Raw genomic sequence first — 22,164 nt, forward strand, 5'->3', positions numbered from 1 at the left:
AGCCCGCGTCTGTGTCTCTCGCCTTCCCTGAGGCCCCGCCTTCAGCCCCGCCCCGTCCTGTCTCCGCCCCGCCCCCGCCTGCCGGCCCGCGTCGCCGTCTCTCGCCCTCCCCGGGCCGCGCGGCCGGAGCTGGCACAGAGCATCGGCTGCCGCGGCGACACCACCGCCTGGGGACGCGGGCGCTGCGCTGGATACGGCGCCACCGAGAGCGCCCGCCGCCCGCTGGTCTCTGTCCTGCAATCCGGGGTTGCCCCCACGAGCGTCCAGCGTTTCCTGAGGGCGGGAGTGTCCGGGCGGTGCGGGGCGCGGGGACCGAGCGCGGCTGAGGAGACCGAGCTGGGGCAGCGCCTGTCGGAGCCCGGGGGACGGCGCGGGGGTCTCGCGGAGCCCCGCGGGAGCCTGGCCCTCCGTGCAGAGCAGTTTTCTGGAACTCTCCGCCTCCGCCTCCCTTGGGGCCCAGTGCGGCGCTGAGCCCCCGTCCGGATCTGCCTGAGGTAAGCGGACTTGGTGGCTCATGGGTCTCAGGCCCTCCTGCCTCAGCCCCAGAGCGGGGAGCGGAGCATGGGGGCCGCGGGGTCGGAGGACGCCAGTGAAAAAATGCAACAGGCGGGGCGGATCAGGAAACTCCTAGCCTGAATGTTTCCTACAGAGGGGAGACTTGTCCAAGACTGAAACTTGCTTAGATTCTTCCAGCCGCGGACGGGCACGGAGAGGCGTCTTCCGACACCGGGGTCCGAGCTCCCTCTGGCGGCTCCGCCTGAGGACAGGGACGCGGCCACAGGTGAGCGCCAGGCACGGAGCTACCGCCCCTAGGCCTGGCGCCTGGTCACGATTCGCGGTTCCCCCACCGAGAAAAGTGACTGGTCCGAGTAGTACTCATTAGGAAGATACCTTATGATCCCATGAAAGCTAAACCTTCCCCCGGAATTTAAAATAAAGGTCTTTTCAACTTTTAGTTTTTTGTCCCTCGGTCCTTGGGAACAAGGAATAACAAGGATAGTAGGACTCATCTTTCTGTAAACTGCATTTGAATAGAAACATTTAAGTGACTAAAGACACTTTAGTGGCGTTAAACTATAGATATTGTCGGGAGAATTCAATCTTGTATATTTTGTATTATTAGTTGCTTGTCATGTGCTGATGGTCATTGGGTTCCAAATAAGTGCATTTAAATGGATAAGAAAAAAATCCCTTGCCCTAGCTTAGGTTGCAGATAATATGAGATTTCACTGTGATTCTAAAATTTCTATCAAGTGATTGCAGAATGTTTAAGCTATCAGTTTATGTTCACTCTCAGCATACCTGGAGCCTCAGAGAATTTTTGTTTTGTCCCCCACCCCCAGAAAAGAGTGTCATGAAAAAAGAACCGAAGAGAGACCTCACTGTTGCTGAAAGGGGAATTTTCTTTCCCAGTTGGCGGTTACTTCATGATTGGACGAGAAGTATCTAGGTGGCTGAAGAGATTGCATTTTTATGGTTATACACATGAAGCTGATAAAAGAAGATATGAACATGGTTTCTCTTTGTCATAATAGGCTGATGAGTAAGTAAGCCTGAAAAATATTTGAAATGAAGGCAGGAATTTTGAATTTTTTAAAACCAACTAAGACTTTGATCACTTGTTGAGGATGTTTCTTTCTCATAAATGGAAGAAAAACATTCACAAGACAAGAAGTATAAAACGTTGAGAGGAATGACAACTGAGTCCACTCACTCGAAGAATGTCAGTACTTTATCATCTTCTTTGGGCAAACATACACAAATGCATCATATATGTGTGGTGAACTTATCACCAGTGATGGTTTTCTATGTTAGAAATGACTCTTAATTTGAATTTTGGAGTGCTTTTTCTCTTTTTTTAACGATGTGTGTTCCAAGTCTTTGTGTTAAATAGATTTAAGTAAAGGAAGTAAATGCTAAATTCATAGTGTTTTTTAACTGTACCACTTCCCTGTGTATTATGGAAAAATTAGAAATTTTAACGTTCTTCGAAGTTTTACTGGAAGCAAAACTGTGCCAGGGACAGAGATACACAATTTAAGTTTTCTCTTTCTGGCAACTGCACTTGCTTAGAATGTACTGAATGTCAGCTGGATTTCACAGCATATCAGATTTACAGTCTTTGTTTTATCAAGGCCTTTACTGTATGTTTTATACTAACCAGATGGGAAACACATTCAGCATCATATCTGACATGTATGCCTAAGGGAGGAGCTCCCCCATGGATCATGGCGTTAATGTTTACAGGACATTTACTATTCTTAGTATTATTGATGTTTGCTTTATCTACTTTTGAGGAATCTGTGAGCAATTACTCTGAATGGGCAGTTTTCGCAGATGATATAGATCAGTTTAAAACACAGAAAGTGCAAGATTTCAGACCCAACCAAAAGCTGAAGAAAAGTATGCTTCATCCAAGTTTATATTTTGATGCTGGAGAAATCCAAGCAATGAGACAAAAGTCTCGCACAAGCCATTTGCATCTTTTTAGAGCTATCAGAAGTGCAGTGACAGTTATGCTGTCCAACCCAACGTACTACCTACCTCCACCAAAGCATGCTGATTTTGCTGCCAAGTGGAATGAAATTTATGGTAACAATCTTCCTCCTTTAGCATTGTACTGTTTGTTATGCCCAGAAGACAAAGTTGCCTTTGAATTTGTCTTAGAATATATGGACAGGATGGTTGGCTACAAAGACTGGCTAGTAGAGAATGCACCAGGAGATGAGGTTCCAATTGGCCATTCCTTAACAGGTTTTGCCACTGCCTTTGACTTTTTATGTAACTTATTAGATAATCATCGAAGACAAAAATACCTGGAAAAAATATGGGTTATTACTGAGGAAATGTATGAATATTCCAAGGTCCGCTCATGGGGCAAACAGCTTCTCCATAACCACCAAGCCACTAATATGATAGCATTACTCACAGGGGCCTTGGTAACTGGAGTAGATAAAGGATCTAAAGCAAATATATGGAAACAGGCTGTAGTGGATGTAATGGAAAAGACAATGTTTCTATTAAATCATATTGTTGATGGTTCTTTGGATGAAGGTGTGGCCTATGGAAGCTACACAGCTAAATCCATCACACAGTATGTTTTTCTGGCCCAGCGCCATTTTAATATCAACAACTTGGATAATAACTGGTTAAAGATGCACTTTTGGTTCTATTATGCCACCCTTTTACCTGGCTTCCAAAGAACTGTGGGTATAGCAGATTCCAATTATAATTGGTTTTATGGTCCAGAGAGCCAGCTAGTTTTCTTGGACAAGTTCATCTTAAAGAATGGAGCTGGAAATTGGTTAGCTCAGCAAATTAGAAAGCACCGACCTAAAGATGGACCGATGGTTCCTTCAACTGCCCAAAGGTGGAGTACTCTTCACACCGAATACATCTGGTATGATCCCCAGCTCACACCACAGCCGCCTGCTGAATATGGTACTGCAAAAATACACACATTTCCTAACTGGGGTGTGGTTACTTATGGGGCTGGGTTGCCAAACACACAGACCAATACCTTTGTGTCTTTTAAATCTGGGAAGTTGGGAGGACGAGCTGTGTATGACATAGTTCATTTTCAGCCATATTCCTGGATTGATGGGTGGAGAAGCTTTAACCCAGGACATGAGCATCCAGATCAGAACTCATTTACTTTTGCCCCCAATGGACAAGTATTTGTTTCTGAAGCTCTCTATGGACCCAAGTTGAGCCACCTTAACAATGTATTGGTGTTTGCTCCATCACCCTCAAGCCAGTGTAATAAGCCCTGGGAAGGTCAACTGGGAGAATGTGCACAGTGGCTTAAGTGGACTGGTGAGGAGGTTGGTGATGCAGCTGGGGAAATTATCACTGCCTCTCAACATGGGGAAATGATATTTGTGAGTGGGGAAGCCGTGTCTGCTTATTCTTCAGCGATGAGACTGAAAAGTGTATATCGTGCTTTGCTCCTCTTAAATTCCCAAACTCTGCTAGTTGTTGATCATATTGAGAGGCAAGAAGATTCCCCAATAAATTCTGTCAGTGCCTTCTTTCATAATTTGGATATTGATTTTAAATATATCCCATATAAGTTTATGAATAGGTATAATGGTGCCATGATGGATGTGTGGGATGCACACTACAAAATGTTTTGGTTTGATCATCATGGCAATAGTCCCATGGCCAGTATACAGGAAGCAGAGCAAGCCGCTGAATTTAAAAAACGGTGGACTCAATTTGTTAATGTTACTTTTCAGATGGAATCCACAATCACAAGAATTGCATATGTCTTTTATGGGCCATATATCAATGTTTCCAGCTGCAGATTTATTGAGAGTTCCGATTCTGGACTTCAGATTTCTCTCAATGTCAATAATACCGAACATGTTGTTTCTATTGTAACTGATTACCATAACCTGAAGACAAGATTCAATTATCTGGGATTCGGTGGCTTTGCCAGTGTGGCTGATCAAGGCCAAATAACCCGATTTGGTGTGGGCACTCAAGCAATAGTAAAGCCTGTAAGACATGATAGGATTATTTTCCCCTTTGGATTTAAATTTAATATAGCAGTTGGATTAATTTTGTGCATTAGCTTGGTGATTTTAACTTTCCAATGGCGTTTTTACCTTTCTTTTAGAAAACTAATGAGATGGATACTAATTCTGGTTATTGCCTTGTGGTTTATTGAGCTTCTGGATGTGTGGAGCACTTGTAGTCAGCCCATTTGTGCAAAATGGACAAGGACAGAGGCCGAGGGAAGCAAGAAGTCTTTGTCTTCTGAAGGGCACCACGTGGATCTTCCTGATGTTGTCATTACCTCACTTCCTGGTTCAGGAGCTGAAATTCTCAAACAGCTTTTTTTCAACAGTAGTGATTTTCTCTACATCAGGGTTCCTACGGCCTACATTGATATTCCTGAAACTGAGTTTGAAATCGACTCATTTGTAGATGCTTGTGAATGGAAGGTGTCAGATATCCGCAGTGGGCATTTTCGTTTACTCCGAGGCTGGTTGCAGTCTTTAGTCCAGGACACAAAATTACATTTGCAAAACATCCATCTGCATGAACCCAATAGGGGTAAACTGGCCCAATATATTGCAGTGAATAAGGACAAAAAAAGAAAATTTAAAAGGAGAGAGTCTTTGCCAGAACAAAGAAGTCAAATGAAAGGCGCCTTTGATAGAGATGCTGAATATATTAGGGCTTTGAGGAGACACCTGGTTTACTACCCAAGTGCACGTCCTGTGCTCAGTTTAAGCAGTGGGAGCTGGACGTTAAAGCTTCATTTTTTTCAAGAAGTTTTAGGAGCTTCGATGAGGGCATTGTACATAGTAAGAGACCCTCGGGCATGGATTTATTCAATGTTATACAATAGTAAACCAAGTCTTTATTCTTTGAAGAATGTACCAGAGCATTTAGCAAAATTGTTTAAAATAGAGGGAGGTAAAGGCAAATGTAACTTAAATTCGGGTTATGCTTTCGAGTATGAACCATTGAGGAAAGAATTATCAAAATCCAAATCAAATGCAGTGTCCCTGTTGTCTCACTTGTGGCTGGCAAATACAGCAGCAGCCTTGAGAATAAATACAGATTTGCTGCCTACTAGCTACCAGCTGGTCAAGTTTGAAGATATTGTGCATTTTCCTCAGAAAACTACTGAAAGGATTTTTGCCTTTCTTGGAATTCCTTTGTCTCCTGCTAGTTTAAACCAAATATTGTTTGCCACCTCTACAAACCTTTTTTACCTTCCCTATGAAGGGGAAATATCACCAACTAATACTAATGTTTGGAAACAGAACTTGCCTAGAGATGAAATTAAACTAATTGAAAACATCTGCTGGACACTAATGGATCGCCTAGGATATCCAAAGTTTATGGACTAAATGCTGCAGGTCAGCAGAAATTTGCACTAATAATACTTCCCAACCCACTTTGTGGATATGAATCAGAAGAGTTTGTTTATTCTTGTGTGTGTATGCGTGTGTGTGTGTTCAGTGTTATTTGCACAGAGAGATTGTTTTAAAAAATGGCACCATATTTGGCCTAGCAGGATTTATTTTTATGCCATCACCTCCCTTGCCTTTGTTTCTGAAAATTTTGTCTGCTAAAAAGTTTCTGCTACAGAGTGGTAGATGAAGTTATATCATGGGGATCAGGGGAGATGGGGAACATTTTAAAGGTTTTTGTCTAACTCTCCTTCATCTGTAACTGTGCTAATATATCTAGAGACCTCAACACTGCTAAAGGCCTTGCAATTGCTGCTTTACCACGCATCTCTTGCTTTCAAGATGGACTACAAAAGTTCCTTATCCTTTTGAAAAGGTCTTCTGACACACTTACCTTGCACAAAAAGAAAAGAATTTCTTTTACTGTGTATAATGTGCAGTGATATCACTGAGGAAATGGTGAAAGCTCCTATCAGAACTGTAGGATTTCTTCTGGGAAATACAGATGGAAATACAGAATGAATATGTTTTTCTGAGGTCAGAAACTGACTTTAAAAGCCTCCTTAAAGTTTTTTACTTAGAAATAATAAGGAAAAATCTGGGTGCCAAGGGCTGGTAGATCATTTTAGACATGGTTGTATGTTTAAAACTCTTCTTTCACTTTTTGTCCTCCCTGAAGCTACAGCTGTTCACCATCACATCTCTCCTACCCTATCCTTTCTGTCACTGTCAAGCAAAACAATCAGTAGTTACTAATTGCTAAACTCCCAATATTGTGGGGCATTTTCCTCCCAGATGATTAATTTTGCAGTAAAGACTGACACAGACTTAGAATCAAATTTATTTTTCTGGAATTAACACTCTGTGACTCAAAGTGTTGCCACCGCAGTGTCTTTTTAAACTGGAAACAGAATTGGAAAACTGCCTGACTTATCTTGCATCCCTTTGAATGAGTTTACAGACTGCCAGTGTCTGCAAAAGTTGAAAGCAAATGGGAGATGATGTCAGAGGCATCTGTTTCCTTTACCATCTGCATCTTATTATAAATGTAGTCGTCATAAAGTGTGGTTTATTTTATTTTGGTAGGATCTGAAATCAAAATGCTTTGCCATTATAAGCCAGTGGAGTAATTACAATGTATTGGATGAAAACGTAAGGCAGTGTCGAGACTTGATGAAAATCTCTGTACAGATTGCAGTCTTCTTCCTGATGTTTCAAACCGTAGTTCCCTCAAGCTCTCTAACACTTGGGAGTGTGTCATTCTGACCTAGATAAAAGTGGTTCTTCCTCAGTAGTTTGTTATTATGGCAAAATGTGCCTCCAGAGTGATAAAGCTGTGGATATGTTACATTCCAGCTAAACCTAACTGGGCTGTCATTTTTCTTCCATTATAGTGTGAATGGAGGCTGCCCCCCCTCCCCCACATCTTCCTTCCCATATCTCTCATGATCATCCCTCTGTAATGTCAAAATGAGTGAAATTCATGTGAATGTAGGTTGAGAGGGCACCGAAGACCTGAATCTACACTATTATTCTCAAGAAAGGTTGTTCTTTCTATCTGAGAGTTACCAGCAAGCATATAAAATGCTACTTGGATGATATCTACATGAATATTGCATGCTACATGGGTGATAACACTATTTTCATTATTGGTCAGAGTCTCAGTGTTTACATTCAATTCCTAGGATATGTGATCTTGAATCAGATCACATATAAAAAGTCTGGATTGTTAGCAGTATTAGATCTGATCAAGGTAGGAATTACAATTGTGTGCAGGTAGCAAACAAGAAAGCAGAAACTACTGCTTCCTTTATTTTAACATTGTACAGACAATACAAAAGTGTACCTGTAGGCAGGAGAAGGCCAAATGGAGTATGTAGAGTAATAGGGGAAGAAGAGTAACAAAAAATGAAAAAAAATGAGTTACATTGAGAATGAATATGGGAACATGCCATTGAGAGCAAAATAAAGGTACAGGCTTACCAAAACGATCTTTACAATGTATCCTAGCTTTCACTCCCACATGGCAATGCAGTTGTATTTGCCTGTTTCTGTATTCACCTACTCCCACCCCAAGGGAAAATTTTAGACATGAACCCTACTATTTAGTTAATTCTAAAATAGAAAGTTTGCTGGAGAAAGCGTCTACTCACAGATTGTCCTGTAAGGAATGTTATGTATGGGTGAGCGGGTGACACATCCATTGGATATGTATGCATGTGATGGTGCCTGAGATCCCTGCCTTAGAAACTGAATTCCCCAGGGGATTGACTCTCCCAGCACATTCCCAGGTCCTGCACTCTTAGGGTGATCTAGGAAAATTTTAAGTAGCTTCTACTCTTATTTTTGTTCTTATCTTTAAAGTAATTAAAAGAGGGATTATCACTATCTGACACTTCTGAAAGAAATAATTATAAAATTTCTCATCTGTAAAATCCATCTTTTTCTACATTAACTTCCCCATACATAGGCCTAATTGGGATAAATGCTTTTATTAAAATAATAGGATTGACATTTTAAAATTTTGAAAGGACTTAATAATTTTGCTGACAATAATAACAAATATAATGGTAATTGGCTTTTTAAATTTTCAGACAACATAGATTTACTCAGGATGAAATGAAAAGGCCATATTCAGAGTTTAATTTACTCTAATGAAAATTCAGAGGGAATAGGAAATAGGAAAATCTGCTCAGGAGAAAGCAGCTAAATCTGCATAAATTTAATTTGTAGAATTTAATTTAAAATTTAAATTTTAACAAAGAGATGATGCAAGAATATGTATGTTTAGGTGTAAACATAACTAATAAATGCCTGACAAGAATGGGACAATCCTTCCTTGTATCAGAATTCCCAGGTCTTGCTATATTGCCCTCTGCAAATGTATTCAAAGAAGAACCTCCTCCACCACTTAGTTTTGGTTGGCATCATTGTTCAGCAGTGATTTCTGTACATCACCAAATATCCTAGGCATTCTTGGTATACAAAGTATATCACAATTATAAGTGAGTAAATATTAATGATAATTTTTGAATTGCTTCATTTGGCTTGATTAACTTTGATCAGAAATAAAAAAAGTTTTCATGTATTAATTTAGGAAAAAACATAAACAGAAGGCAGTATAACACCACTTCCAAAGGTAAGGGCACCGAACTTTTTTTTTTTTTTTTTTGGGAGACGGAGTCTTACTCTGTCGCCCAGGCTGGAGTGCAGTGGTGCGATCTCGGCTCACTGCAACCTCTGCCTTCCGGGTTCAAGCGATTCTCCTACTTCAAACTCCTGAATAGCTGGGATTACAGGTGCACGCCACCATGCTTGGCTCATTTTTATATTTTCAGTAGAGACAGGGTTTCACCACATTGGTCAGGCTGGTCTCGAACTCCTGACCTCGTGATCTGCCTGCCGGGGCCTCCCAAAGTGCTGGGATTACAGGTGTGAGCCACCACACCTGGCAAGGGTACCTGACATTCTAAGATATCAAGACACTTAATATGTGGGCTATTAGCCGCTTATTTAAATGTCGACCAAATTGTCTAATATTTCTGATTAATCATGATTTCACTTCATTTTGGAAGAAAAATTATCCATGTAATTTTTAAAGATCCAGATGACTTTGGATTTTTGCATAGACAACGATAGACACTTTAAACAATAGATTCTAACATTCTCTGAAACACTTGAGATGTTTGAGCTACCATTTATATGGGTTATTTGTATGTAGTCCAAGTAACGCATACATGTTTAATTGATTCTGTTTTCATGGATAGATTCAGCTAAGTCTTCCAAGCAATTAGTTTTTTTGTTCGTCGTTGTTTTTCCTTCACACATTATCCAGTTATGCAGCACTGGAAACAGAGTGAAGATCGTAAACCGGTTTTATCAGACCTATGTATAATAAGACTCCTGTTAATACAAAAATAAAAAGCTAAAAGCAACTTGTCTATGATTGGGATAATTTTATCATAACCCTTTTCCTTAGGTCTTTGAGTAACGCTGTTAAGAGTTTGTATGGAGCTGAGGAACCAGCAGTTGGAAAATGCAGGGCAGACTGAATACTGATACCCAAATCCACAATTTTAGCAACTGAACTTGGTCCTTCTCCACCTCCCCAACCCCTGACTCTTGTGTCTCTGTTCCCCTAACTTAATTCCAGGCCCTGACTGCAACTTTCTAAATGGTAATGATATACCTGTATCAAGCATCTGTATTCTACATCTGCCCCTCCTGCCACTGGTAAGATCTTCATTCAGGCATGATATCACTAAAAGAAGAAACTTCTTGCAAGTTACTTGAGGTATACATCACTAAAGTGATGCACAAGGTTAGCACATTGAAGATGCCTTTTTTTTTTTTTTTTAAATAGAAGAGATTTAACACTACTTCCAGAGGTAAGGTTCCCTAACATTCTAAGATATCAAGACAGTTAACATGTGGACTGTTAACTGCCTGTTTAAATGTTGACTGAATTGTCAATAATTGGTTTACTCTGGATAAGGATCTATCATGAATTGATCACTTAATATGTGCTGCATATTGAATCATAAGGTTTTTGTGTATCATTACAATCCTCACAACAACTCTCTCAAGTAGTTGTTTTACATATATGTTTGAAACTCATGTCAAGTGATTTGTCCAAAGTAAATCAGCTGTTAAGTGGTTTGACCAAGATTTAGGCATATGTTTTTTCAATTCAAAAGTTTTTTGAAGGAATTTTGAATGGATTTATAATTCATTATTAATTTGACTGTTCACCATACTTTTGTTACTTTTGAATGAATGGATACTTTTGAATAAAAGGACCAATCAGTGTATCTACTGTCAAGGTACTGATTAGCATAAAGGAAGAACATAAAAGTCAATTGACTATGAATCTGCTCATTGAGGAACTGGCAGTCTCTCTAGAGACTTTGAAAGTCTTAGGAATTCATCAGAAAGAGAAGGAGCGAGAGGAGGGGTATGCAAGGTAGTGATTACCACCCAAGGAAAAACCCCAGGAAGTGGTACCTGTTCTATAATAGACATGGCTTATTTATTTCTGAAACAGCGTGGTTATAAGGAAAAAGAAGAAACTTCTTGCAAGTTGCTTGAGGTATACGTCACTAAAGTAATGCACAAGGTTAGCACGTTGAAGATTTTTTTTTTTTTTAATAGAAGGAAATATAACACTACTTCCAGAGGTAAGATTCCCTAACATTCTAAGATATCAATTAATTAGGGGGAATTATGATAAGTAAATTTGAGTAGAGATCACCACTAGGTTTTGAGTATATACTTCTCATGGCACATCCCATCAATCTTCTAAAAGAGATTCTGTGTTATCCATAAGTGCAAATAGAATAAAACCACTGAAACTCACTCTTGCAACTTCCACTCACTCAACTACCCCAAGTTTGGTCTGTATTTGAATATCAAGGAATGCCGTGGAGAGAGAGAGAGAAAGAGAGAGAAAGAGAAAGCCTGAGTGTGGTCTGACTGGCCTGTGTATAGACCATTGCTAGTAATGACGGTAAGATGGACAACTCAGTGTATTTGACTCAGGCTCTGTCAGGCTTTTCTTTTCCTTCTCTCCCCCTCCCTAAGAACCTCCAGATCCACAGTGCCAGGCACAGTTCTGAATCCTGGGAATGCAGTGGTGAACAAAGTATACATGGGCTGTACCTCCATGGAGCTGACAGTTAAGAGGGAACTAAAAAGAAACATTCCTTTTCCACTTTTCACAAATTTCCCAGCATAAAGGAGCCCACACCAAGTAGAAGTGAATGCTGTGAATTCTGTGACTAACAGTTGATCAAATATATTCAAATAGAGTTTGTTTTAGAGAAAAAACAACAATCTGTTATTCTTTTCCCTGTCTTATAAATAATCACAGAAGAAAGGAAACAAAGGAGGGAGGGAAGGCGTGAAATGGGAAGAAAGGAGAAACCCTAAATCTGAACACAGAAAATAAAGTACTCAAGGAGAATCATTCCAATAACAATGGTGTGTTAATTATTGTATAAACTATTTAAAAGACTGAAATATTAGGGAAGATGATACTTGGTAGAACAGAAAGACAAGTTATAATCTAAGCCGATACTGTTTCACGGTACGTGGCAATTGCTCTTTCTATTTTATACTATTTCTTTAAATGATTTCTGTATTGCTGACTCTTGAATGTAATTTTTCTTTCAACTGTATTAACACTGATGTTGAATTTCACCTAATGTCTCAGGTTTTCAGATGTCCTAGATAAGCCAGTGTCCTCTAATATATTGTGTTCTGCTCTATTTTTGACCTCGGGATACATACATTATTCTTTACAGTTTAAAAAGGGAAATATTCATGGTCATGCAACATCTTTAATGCTCCTTGTTTCTCTTTTTGGAAGTCAGTTTGGCCCCTATTACTGTCACTTTTCTCATTTGCTAAATGAGAAACATAAACTATTCAATCCTTGCATTAAAATCTGACACCCCTCAATGAACAATAAGTATTTTTACCTTGTTCATTGCATGATGTGAATAATGCTCCAAACCCTTGTACTATACTGAAAAATTACTGCCAAGTTTTATTGATTTTTGTTTGTTGTTTTTTGTTTGTTTGTTTGTTGTTTTAATGGTATGTTCATTCCGGCACTCTGTTCCAAAAGATTAGGTTTTCTCTAGATTTGTTTACATTGCTTGCAGCTTTAAAATATGGTTATTTTAACTTTATGAACCATTTAAATTTGATGCTTCAATGCAATATTTCACTTAACATTGAAGGGAGATTTATATGTATAAAAACACAATACAACCAAGAAATGATGAAATTGCTTTGAGGAAATACTCATTAAAATAGAAGTTCATATAAAGGATATAGCTAATAAAAGTTAACCCCACATCAACAAAATGTAAAGTTTTTACTGTTTTTTTAAGCATTAGTTTGAGCACCCTGGCTAGTTCAATGCTAACTGGAGCATAATAGGCTTACAGTTGGCTTATGTACACCAACTAACTTCTGATTATCTCTCTAGATTTACCGAAGTAAACTGAAATGTACACATATCCAGTTGTTATTTTGACCTTTTCCTAACAGTAATTATAAAACCATCTAAAATATCCTGTTGTTGAACACATGAATAAAAAGATACATACTTGTATACACACACACAAACTTAAAATTTCATTACCTTAAGAGGCATAAGGTTTTCTCTTTACAATCAGCAGGTTGTACTGGTGGGTTTTTCACAAGCTTTGTTTTTATCTTTCCCCCATTTCCATCCTAATTTGAAGGGGGACATTACCATTGAAAATGTAATATATACAAGTTTATATTTAATGTGATCTTTGGAATTAGAAATAAGTACAAATACCCTACTAACTCTGAGGTGTTAGGCATGTTTTTTAATTTTAAATCTTCATTTTTCTAGCAGTAAACTCCCTCAAAGTTGAAGCAAGAATTTTCAAAAAGTATGTAAATTAATTATAGTAATTATTTCCTCTTTGTGACCATCTCCAATATTCTTGTCTTACTGATGAGAGAGAGAGAGAGGCAGTAGAGGTATATTTACTTTTATTCTCTTATAGTATATGCCCAAAGAGAAGAAACAATATAAAATGTGATGCATCTGTTTTTAAGTGAGAAAATATTAAAAATATTTTCAAATAATTTGGGCATATATAGTTAAGATATGTAGATATCTATACTAATCAGGCACCTATTTTGATAATTACTGTATTAATTGAGTTGCATAAACTTGTAAAATAAAAATTACTCAATATGTTGATTTAGAAATACTGTCTTTTTAATGTTCATATTTCAGTAAACAATTTTATTCAGCCTTTCACTTCACCTTCAATGTCTTCATTTTCAGAGCCTTATTTTGTCTTTTTCCAAAGTATATTTACTTCTGAGATATATTGAGATATAAACATTTCTGAATTCAAGTCTGATGCTGTCATTCAGTTTTATTCCACGTCACAAGTCTTTTTTTTTTTCAAAGACAGTCCCGCTCTGTCACCCAGGCTGGAGGAGTGCAGTGGCGTGATATCAGCTCACTGCAACCTCCACCTCCCAGGTTCAAGCGATTCTTGTGCCTCAGCCTCTGGAGTAGCTGGGATTACAGGCAGCCACCACCACATCCAGCTAATTTTTTTGTATTAGTAGAGATGGGGTTTTGCCTGTTGGCCAGGCTGGTCTCAAACTCCTGAATTCAGGTAAACCACCCCCTCATCCTTCCAAAGTGCTGGGATTATAGGCATGAGCCACCCTGCCCGGCCATAGGTGCCATTTGCATAACATTAAGCATAACTGCATTCATACCTTCTTTTGATAGACATGTATTTGTGATTGTCTGCATTATTGTATTTTTCCATTTCAATTTTTTCCACTTAAGTATACATAAAGCTCAACATGTTTTAGAACATTACATTTACTCCACTGACTGTGATAGAATAAACTGAAACCAGTTGGAGGAAGTATATTCAAATGACATATCAATGTATATGTATATATTACTTTAACACCATACATAACAGAGGATTGTATCAATATAAAACTATTACATCTACGTAGAATGAACTTTTCTGTTAAGTCACAGGCTAGTCACACATATTTTTGGGGTTGCGGTAAAATTCTACAGTATCTCATCTTTTGGTTGGTGCTTTGTAAGTTTGAATGCTTGCTTTTTCGTGGCTTGTACGTTGGGACCAAGGAGCAAATTCCAGAGCCTCCAGTCAGAAACTCAACCTTTCAGTGAGGAGAGTGGGAGAGTGCACCTCTGAAGTAGGGCTGAGTGTCATAGTACTATGCTAATGGGGCACATACCCTCAATAGAGAGTCAGTCCTTGTGTGTGATTTTTATTATTGGATATTGCTGCCACATCCTTGCATTACTTGTCTCTAGGCAGTTATATACCACTATTGTGTTGATTCTTTTATATATGAGATTTATTGCCCCTCTCTGTTGAACTGTAGGCATTTGGATATGCAAAATAGATTGCACTAATATGTTGACAATGAAAAAAATGCATTGACCCTAGCTGGGAATTTGGAAGCCCTCCCTTATGATATTGATACGTTGTTGTGGCCAGAACTGGGATTTAGATTTAGAATTCATATACTCACACATTCTACAAAATGTTATGAAACATATGTAATATGAAAGATAGTAGTAAAATGAACATGAGTATACACACCAACCACTCTAAGAAATACATAGTTAATATTAGTAGTTAAGCCCTCCATCTGACTTGCCATTTTCACATCGTCTGCTCCCACCAACCATCCCAGAGGTAACTTCTGTCCTGGATTTTGTATTTATCATTTCCTTGTTCTTCTTTATAGCTCCACCATATGTAGCTCTATCTTCATCAACATACTGTATGATTTTGCATGTTTGTAAACTTTATTTTAATACTAACTCTATTCGTCAGGGTTCTCCAGAGGGACAAAACCAATAAGACAAGTTTGTTAGGGAGAATTGGCTTATAGGATTACAAGGGGAAGTTCCACAGTAGGTCATCTGCCAGCTGGGGAAAGAGAAGCTGGTAGCATTGCTCAGTCCAATTCCAAAAGCCTCGAAACCACGGAAGTCAACAGTGCAGCACTCAGTCTGAGACTGAAGGCCTGAGAACCCTTGACATGCTGCTGGTTCAAGTCCAAATGCTGAAGAACCTGGAGTCTGATATCCAAGGCCAGGAGGAGAGGAAGCTGAGTATGTGACATGGCAGGGAAAGAAAGAGAGCAAGCCAACTCAGCTAGCAACCTGTCTATCCCAGTTCTTCTGCCTGCTTTGTTCTAGCCTTGCTGGCAGCCTATTAGATGGTGTCCACCCCCACACTGAAGGTGGGTTTTCCTCTCCCAGTCCACTGCCTCAAATGCCAATCTCCTCTAGCAGCACCTTCACAGACACACCCAGGAAAAATGCTTCATCAGCCGTCTAGGAATCCCTCAGTCTAGTCAAGTTGACACCTAATACTAACCATCACAGTAACACATTGTACCTTTTAGTATCCAACTTGCTTTTATTTTTTCTCAAAATTTTGTCTAATACATGTGATGTTTGTAGGTGGAGATCACATATTTTCACCATGGTAGTGATTCATTACATGAATATGCCATTGTGGGAACATGCCATACCTTATTTATCTTTTAGCTGCTTGATAGATTTTAGGTATACTTCTAATTTTTGCAAATTCAAGTAATTTTTTGTTAAAATTCTTAAGTATGTTCCATAATGTACATGCACAGGAATTTAGTATTTTTGTTTGTTTGTACTAAGAACCTTCCCTCCCACACCCAATGTTCCTTTTCAGCATATATATCTAGAGCTGAAAGGTTCTGGATTAATATGATATGTACATCCTCAACTATTATAGACAATGCCAAATTATTTTTTAGATTGTCTGTATAAATTAACACTCTAGTTTCTGTGCTAGATTCTCTTCTGCACTTGACATTTACAGAATTTTTAATATTTTCCTGTCTAGTGGGATAAAAGAATGTTACATTATGGTTTTCATTTACATTCCTCTGATCAGTAATGACTTAGAACATACACACAAGTGTGTGTGCACATGTACACATATACACCCACCCATCCAAACCCACACCCACCCAAATTCGCACATATAGTCTTTACTTTTACCATGTGTGTTTCTTCTCTGGAGTGAAATTGAGGTCATTTCTTTTACCCCTTTTTCTATTCAGTTATTTTTTATTAACTTGCTGAAGTTTACTATATATTATGAATACTAATCCTATTTTGGTTATATGTATTGTCAATAACTTTTTGGCTTATATTTTCTTGATTTTTGTATAGTGACCATTGTGATAGCTTTAGATATAATTTGAAAGTAATCAAATATGTCAGTGTTTTCCTTTGTTATGTATACTGTTACCATATCTTACTAAAAATTTTTCCTCAAGAGATTTGGCCCTAAAAATGTTCTCCTATGTTTTCTCGTAAGCATTTTTTAAAATTATGTATTGCTGCCTAACAATATTACCAGAAACCTAGTGGCTTGAAACAATGTACATTGATTATCCCACAGTTTCTGTAGGTCAACTCATGACTTAGTTGAGTACTCTGCTTTAGGGTCTTTCACAAGGCTGCAATTAAGTTGCTGGCTAGGGCTGCAATCTCATCTGAGACTCAACTGGGGAAGCATATGCTTCCAAGCTCACTGATTGTTGGCAGGATCCAGTACCTTGTAGATTGTTGGACCTAAAGCTTCAGTACTTTTCTGATTGTTGCCTGGGGTCCACCTTTAGTAGCTTCCATGTGGACCTCTCCATATAGGAGCTTGCTTCATTAAAGCTAGGAAGAGAATCAATAGAGAAACTCTGCCAACAATGTAGCATAAATTATGAAAGTGGCAACCATCATAGTTGCTGCATTCTAATGGTTGAAAGAAAGTCATAGGTCCCATCTGTACTCAGAAGGAGGGGGCTACACAAGGGCATAAGTACCAGGAGATGGGGATAATTTGGGGGGCATATTACAGTCCGTCTGCCACATATTTTGTCTTTCATTTATAAGTATTTAATCTACTTTATATTAATTGTTGTGTCTATTCTGACTTTTTTTTTTTTGGTAAGAATAACCTGTTGCCCTAAACTAAAAAGATTGAATAATCGTTTTTCCCCCCACTAACCTTCAATGCCATCTCTACCAAATATCAAGTCTCTGTATTTTGTAGGAGTCTACTTTGGACTTTCTCTTCTATCCCACTGGCAAATTTGTTTACGTCGATGACAATACCACACTTCTTTATTATTACAGTCTTATTGTTAGCCTTGAAATCTGGCAAGATGAATCTTTATTTTCCTTCTCATTGTTGTCTTGGATTTTCTTAAGCCTTTCTTCTTACATATGCATTTTAGAATTAGTTTGCACATTTACTCAAAACAAACAAAGAACAATGCATTTTAATTTTAAATTCATTATATCAGTTTTGGGAGAGTTGACCTCTTTACAGTGATTAGTCACTATTCATGGGCATGGTATTCGTCTCCTTTTATTTAATACTTGGTAATCCTTTGGTAGATTTAAGTCAGAGCACTTTATATATTGTTACTACTGTGGATTATATTTATTGTTAATTATATGTTCTAACTCTTGCTAGTATGTAGAAAATGCAGTTTATTTTTGTGTATTTATATTTATCGGGGACCTTATTAAATCTTACTAATTCAACAATTTGCCTGTAAACTCTTTGGAGATATTTATGTATACGGTTTGGTAACATGTAATTACTGAGAGTTATATTTTCTTTCTAATTTTATAACTTTTTAATATTCTTACTGCATTTGTTAGGACCCCCTGTGAAATACTGAATAGATACAGTAATAGCTGTAATGGGTATTGTGCTATTTATAATGTTAATGGAGTGCTTCTAATATTTCACTACTTTCCAAAATGGATATTGTGTGTATTTCATAGGTTCATCTTATCAGGATGTGATATTCTCTTCTATTCCTAGTTTGATAAGTGACATCTTATGAATGCATGATGAATTTATTGAATGTTTTCCCTCCATCTTCTGAAGATTCTCATGGGTTTCTTGCCTTTATCTGTTAATGTAATGCATTATGTGAAAATCTTTTCTTATTTGAGATTAAATCCAACTTTGTTTGCTATGATAAAATGAGCCTGGGAGTGATTCATTATATTTATATAGTTTGCTGAATATTCTTTGTTAATGATTAGTTTAAGATATTTATAGCCACAATTGTAATTGTGATTTGCCTATAATTGTCTTTTCTCATATTGTACTTGCCTAATTTTGAAGTCAACATGATATTTGTCACATAAAATAAGTTGGAAATCTTTCATTTTTATATTCTTTAGAAGAGTTTGCATAAGATTGAAATGATTTAATACTAGAATGTTCGTTAGAACCTATCTGTAAAGCCGTCTGACCATTGTATTTTGTTTGTGGGAAGCTTTTTAACAAAGTGTAAAATTGTATTTTGTGCTTATAGGCTTATTCTATTTAGCTCACATAGTTATTTTGTAAGTCTGTTTTGGCAAGTTGTAGTTTTAAGAATTTGTCTTTTTGGTCTCATTCTGTTACATAGGCTACATTGCGTGGGGTGACCTTGACCTCCTGGGCGCAAGCGTTCCCCCACTTCACCCTCCCAAATAACTGGAACTACTGCTGAACACCACCACACCTGGCTAGATTTTTTTTTTTTAATTATTTTTGTAGAGATGGGGTCTTACTCTATTTACCAGTCTGTCCTTTTCCACATTTATTGACCTAAATTTACTCAAAATGCATATTTGTTGCCTCTCTATTCACCCCTACATATTGTTTTCTATCCTTAATATTGAACATGTGTGCCTTATTTCCTTTTATTATTTAATTGGAGTTTCCCTTTAATAATATAAGTCTTTTCGAAGTTAACTTTTAGTTTTACTTTGTTTCTAACTTCTATTTTGTGTACATTTGCTGTTGCATTAACTTTGGCTTCTGTTTTTGTGTACATTTGCTGTTGCATTAACTCTGACGTCTGATTTTACCTATTTCATTCTATTTTATTTTTTTCTAATTTGCTTTTGATGTTGTGTTTTGTATCTTCTTTAGTTAGATAATTAGATATATGATCCTTTTTTTTTTTTTTTTTTTGTCAGTGTCCTCCTGTGAAAACCCACCAGGAATAAGCTGGATTTATTGCTTCTTGTAGTGAGAGATATTTAAGAAGTGTGGCGTTTCTCTGGATTAGCTACTCTCAGGAAGTGGGGGTAGTACTATGATTGGGTATATGAATAAATCTTATGTAGAAGGAGACATGAGTACAGAGAGGCTAAAGCTGTAATTGATGAAAAAGTAGCCATTGCTTATATTAACCGGGAGACAGGAATGTGCACTATTTTGTGGTTTAGAAAATGTTTATACTTTTTCTGTATTCAAACATGATTATGGCGTAGTTTTGTTTTTGTCTTGATCACTGTGGTGACAGAGTGGCTTTGTTCTGTGAAATGTTCATGTTTAACAAGAGGATATTGGGGCCTGGCTGATGGTAACAGGCCAGCTCCTCAATGTCAGGAGCTATTTTTTTTTATTCTCATTTTAAAATTATTATTATTTTTTACTATACAAATTTAAGGCTATTAATTTACCTTTTAAATCATATTGCTTATCTTCCACACATTTTGATATGTAGTTTCTCCATTAAACCTTCTAAGTGTTTTCTGAATTCCAGTGAAACTCATGGTTGAGTTATTCTTAAATTTATATAGTACTATTTATCTCTTGTTATTACTTTTTATCTTCAGTATGTTGGGACTTTGTTTAGTATTGGTTTGAGATGTAATTTTTCATTTTGATATTATCAAACATTTTGTGGCCTGATGTTTTTAATATACATACTGTAAATAGAAGATAGCTGGATTTTTACTGACATTCTAATCATTGTCTTTTATCTGGAGTGTTTATTGATATGCATGGATTTATTTATAATTAGTATGCACTTTCTGTCTATACTTCTTTTAACTATTAATATATTCTTTTTCAGTTTACTTCTTTTTTGAATTATTTTGAGATGATTAATGCCTCCCTTCCTTTTATTAAAAGCAATGCATCCTGTATCTATTATTTCAGGGCTTATTATAGAAAAATGAAAAGTGATTATTACTCTTTTATATATCCAGTATTTGTATATTTATTCGTATGTTTATGTTTTTCTTTCTGTACCATCACACTGCTCAAGCCTTTATTCTGTGCTCATTTTTTTCTGCCTTAAATGCATCTTTAATATTTTCTCAATTTTTGTTGGCCTAAAATGTGTCTTTTTACGACATTCATTCTTGCAAGGTAAGTTGGCTGTACCTACAGTCCAAGGTTTACAGCATTTTGAATATATTATTCTACTTATCTCTTTTTACTACTTCTGTTTCCTCAATGAAATAGGAAGCAGAATCAATAGATGAGAAAAAAGATGGGGGAAGAGGTCTTGGAGGCTAGAGAAGAGAAAACGAAGTATAAAATAGTCATCTAGGAGAGTAAGAGAGTAAAAGGTATGGAGAGGGGAAATTTTGTACCATTGTCAGACAGTTCTAATGGCCTTCTTGAAAGTAATGGCTGTTCACTTAATGTAAGAAAACTGCTTTACCCCAGCTCTGTTCAGCTGCACACATGCAAGTGTAGAAAAACGGAAAGCTAGATTAGCCAGATTGTGTTTTCCCTAGGAGTGAGTAAGATGACAGAAGAAAAAAAAAAAAAAAAGATAAGGTTGCATGCAAGGGACTGATTATAGAGGGTAAAGTGGCTATGAGAATATGAGGCTTAGGAAACACTGTAAAAGGGATTTTACATCGTGGCATCCAACATTGTTGGAATTGAGGTACTAGCTGGTAAGATAAATTAAATAAACTAGTTTTTGTCATTTTCAAGATTGCCTCATGAGCAAGGAAGGCTAGTAGAGCTGAAATCATCACTGCTGCATTCCAGGAAGCTGGAAGGAAGGAGAGAAGAGCAACATCCCAGATGATGTTCTCTTCTGAAAAGAGCCTTTCAATCAACAACTTCCATTTTCTTGAGGTATAATTTTGTAGAAAAGAAAAATTTCTGGAATTACTTGAGATTTCAAAACCATCAAAGCAGAGACCTCCACAGATTCAGATTTCCGTGGCTTGGGGGTGGCGGGGGTAAAATGGGTAACCAGCATCTGCATTTTTTAAATGCTCAATCCAGGGGATTCCACTGTGTAGTGGAGGGGAATCCACTACATTAGGCAGGTAGTAGTCCAATCGCAGTTGTTTCTTGTTTTCTGCAGTACTTATGTCATATTGTTGCAAACACTGAATTAGTGAACATTGCTCCTGGGGAAGTACAGGGTTAGGGTCCTGGAAGCCTTTGATCACTAAATTTTTATCAATCAGTCAATAAGCTTGGTTCATGAGTGTTTCTGTTTAAAGACACCTTATATAATAAATATTGTTGATTGATTTTTGACATTGAACTCACAGCCTACAGCACTGTAACTCATACCTGAATGAAGCTTATCTAACACTTGTATTTTCTTTGTAAGGCATATCATAGCCTTCTTTAGCCTAGGAACGCTAGACAGCCCTGCAACACTACACTTTGGGGCCAATTCAAACGGCAAACTCACCAAAAAAATCACACAAAAAAGTGTGAAAAATGTGGCATTAAATAAACCGTTAAAAGTGCACTTGTTTATAGCATGAAAGTGGAAACAAACAGGAAAAGCACTACCTTGTTCAACCTCAGCTGGGAATGTGCTCTCTCTCCAGGTAACAAAT

General features: G+C 37.6%; 1 protein-coding gene across 2 annotated transcripts; it reads left to right on the forward strand.

Annotated features, from left to right (window-relative positions):
- The first annotated feature begins 59 nt into the window (after positions 1–59).
- On the forward strand, positions 60–21,051 carry DSEL (dermatan sulfate epimerase like). Of its 2 annotated transcripts, XM_045378289.3 has the most exons (3): positions 60–494; positions 1,344–5,876; positions 10,084–21,051. In XM_045378289.3, exon 2 carries the CDS (start codon positions 2,199–2,201, stop codon positions 5,865–5,867), a length of 3,669 nt encoding a protein of 1,222 aa, XP_045234224.2. In that variant the 5' UTR covers positions 60–494; positions 1,344–2,198; the 3' UTR covers positions 5,868–5,876; positions 10,084–21,051. The 2 variants fall into 2 exon arrangements, with proteins under 2 accessions (XP_045234224.2, XP_005586549.3); XM_005586492.4 differs by having other exon boundaries at positions 1,344–13,685.
- The last annotated feature ends 1,113 nt before the right edge of the window (positions 21,052–22,164 follow it).

This window comes from Macaca fascicularis, chromosome 18, assembly GCF_037993035.2.
Source record: "Macaca fascicularis isolate 582-1 chromosome 18, T2T-MFA8v1.1".
Taxonomy (NCBI): Eukaryota; Metazoa; Chordata; class Mammalia; order Primates; family Cercopithecidae; genus Macaca; species Macaca fascicularis.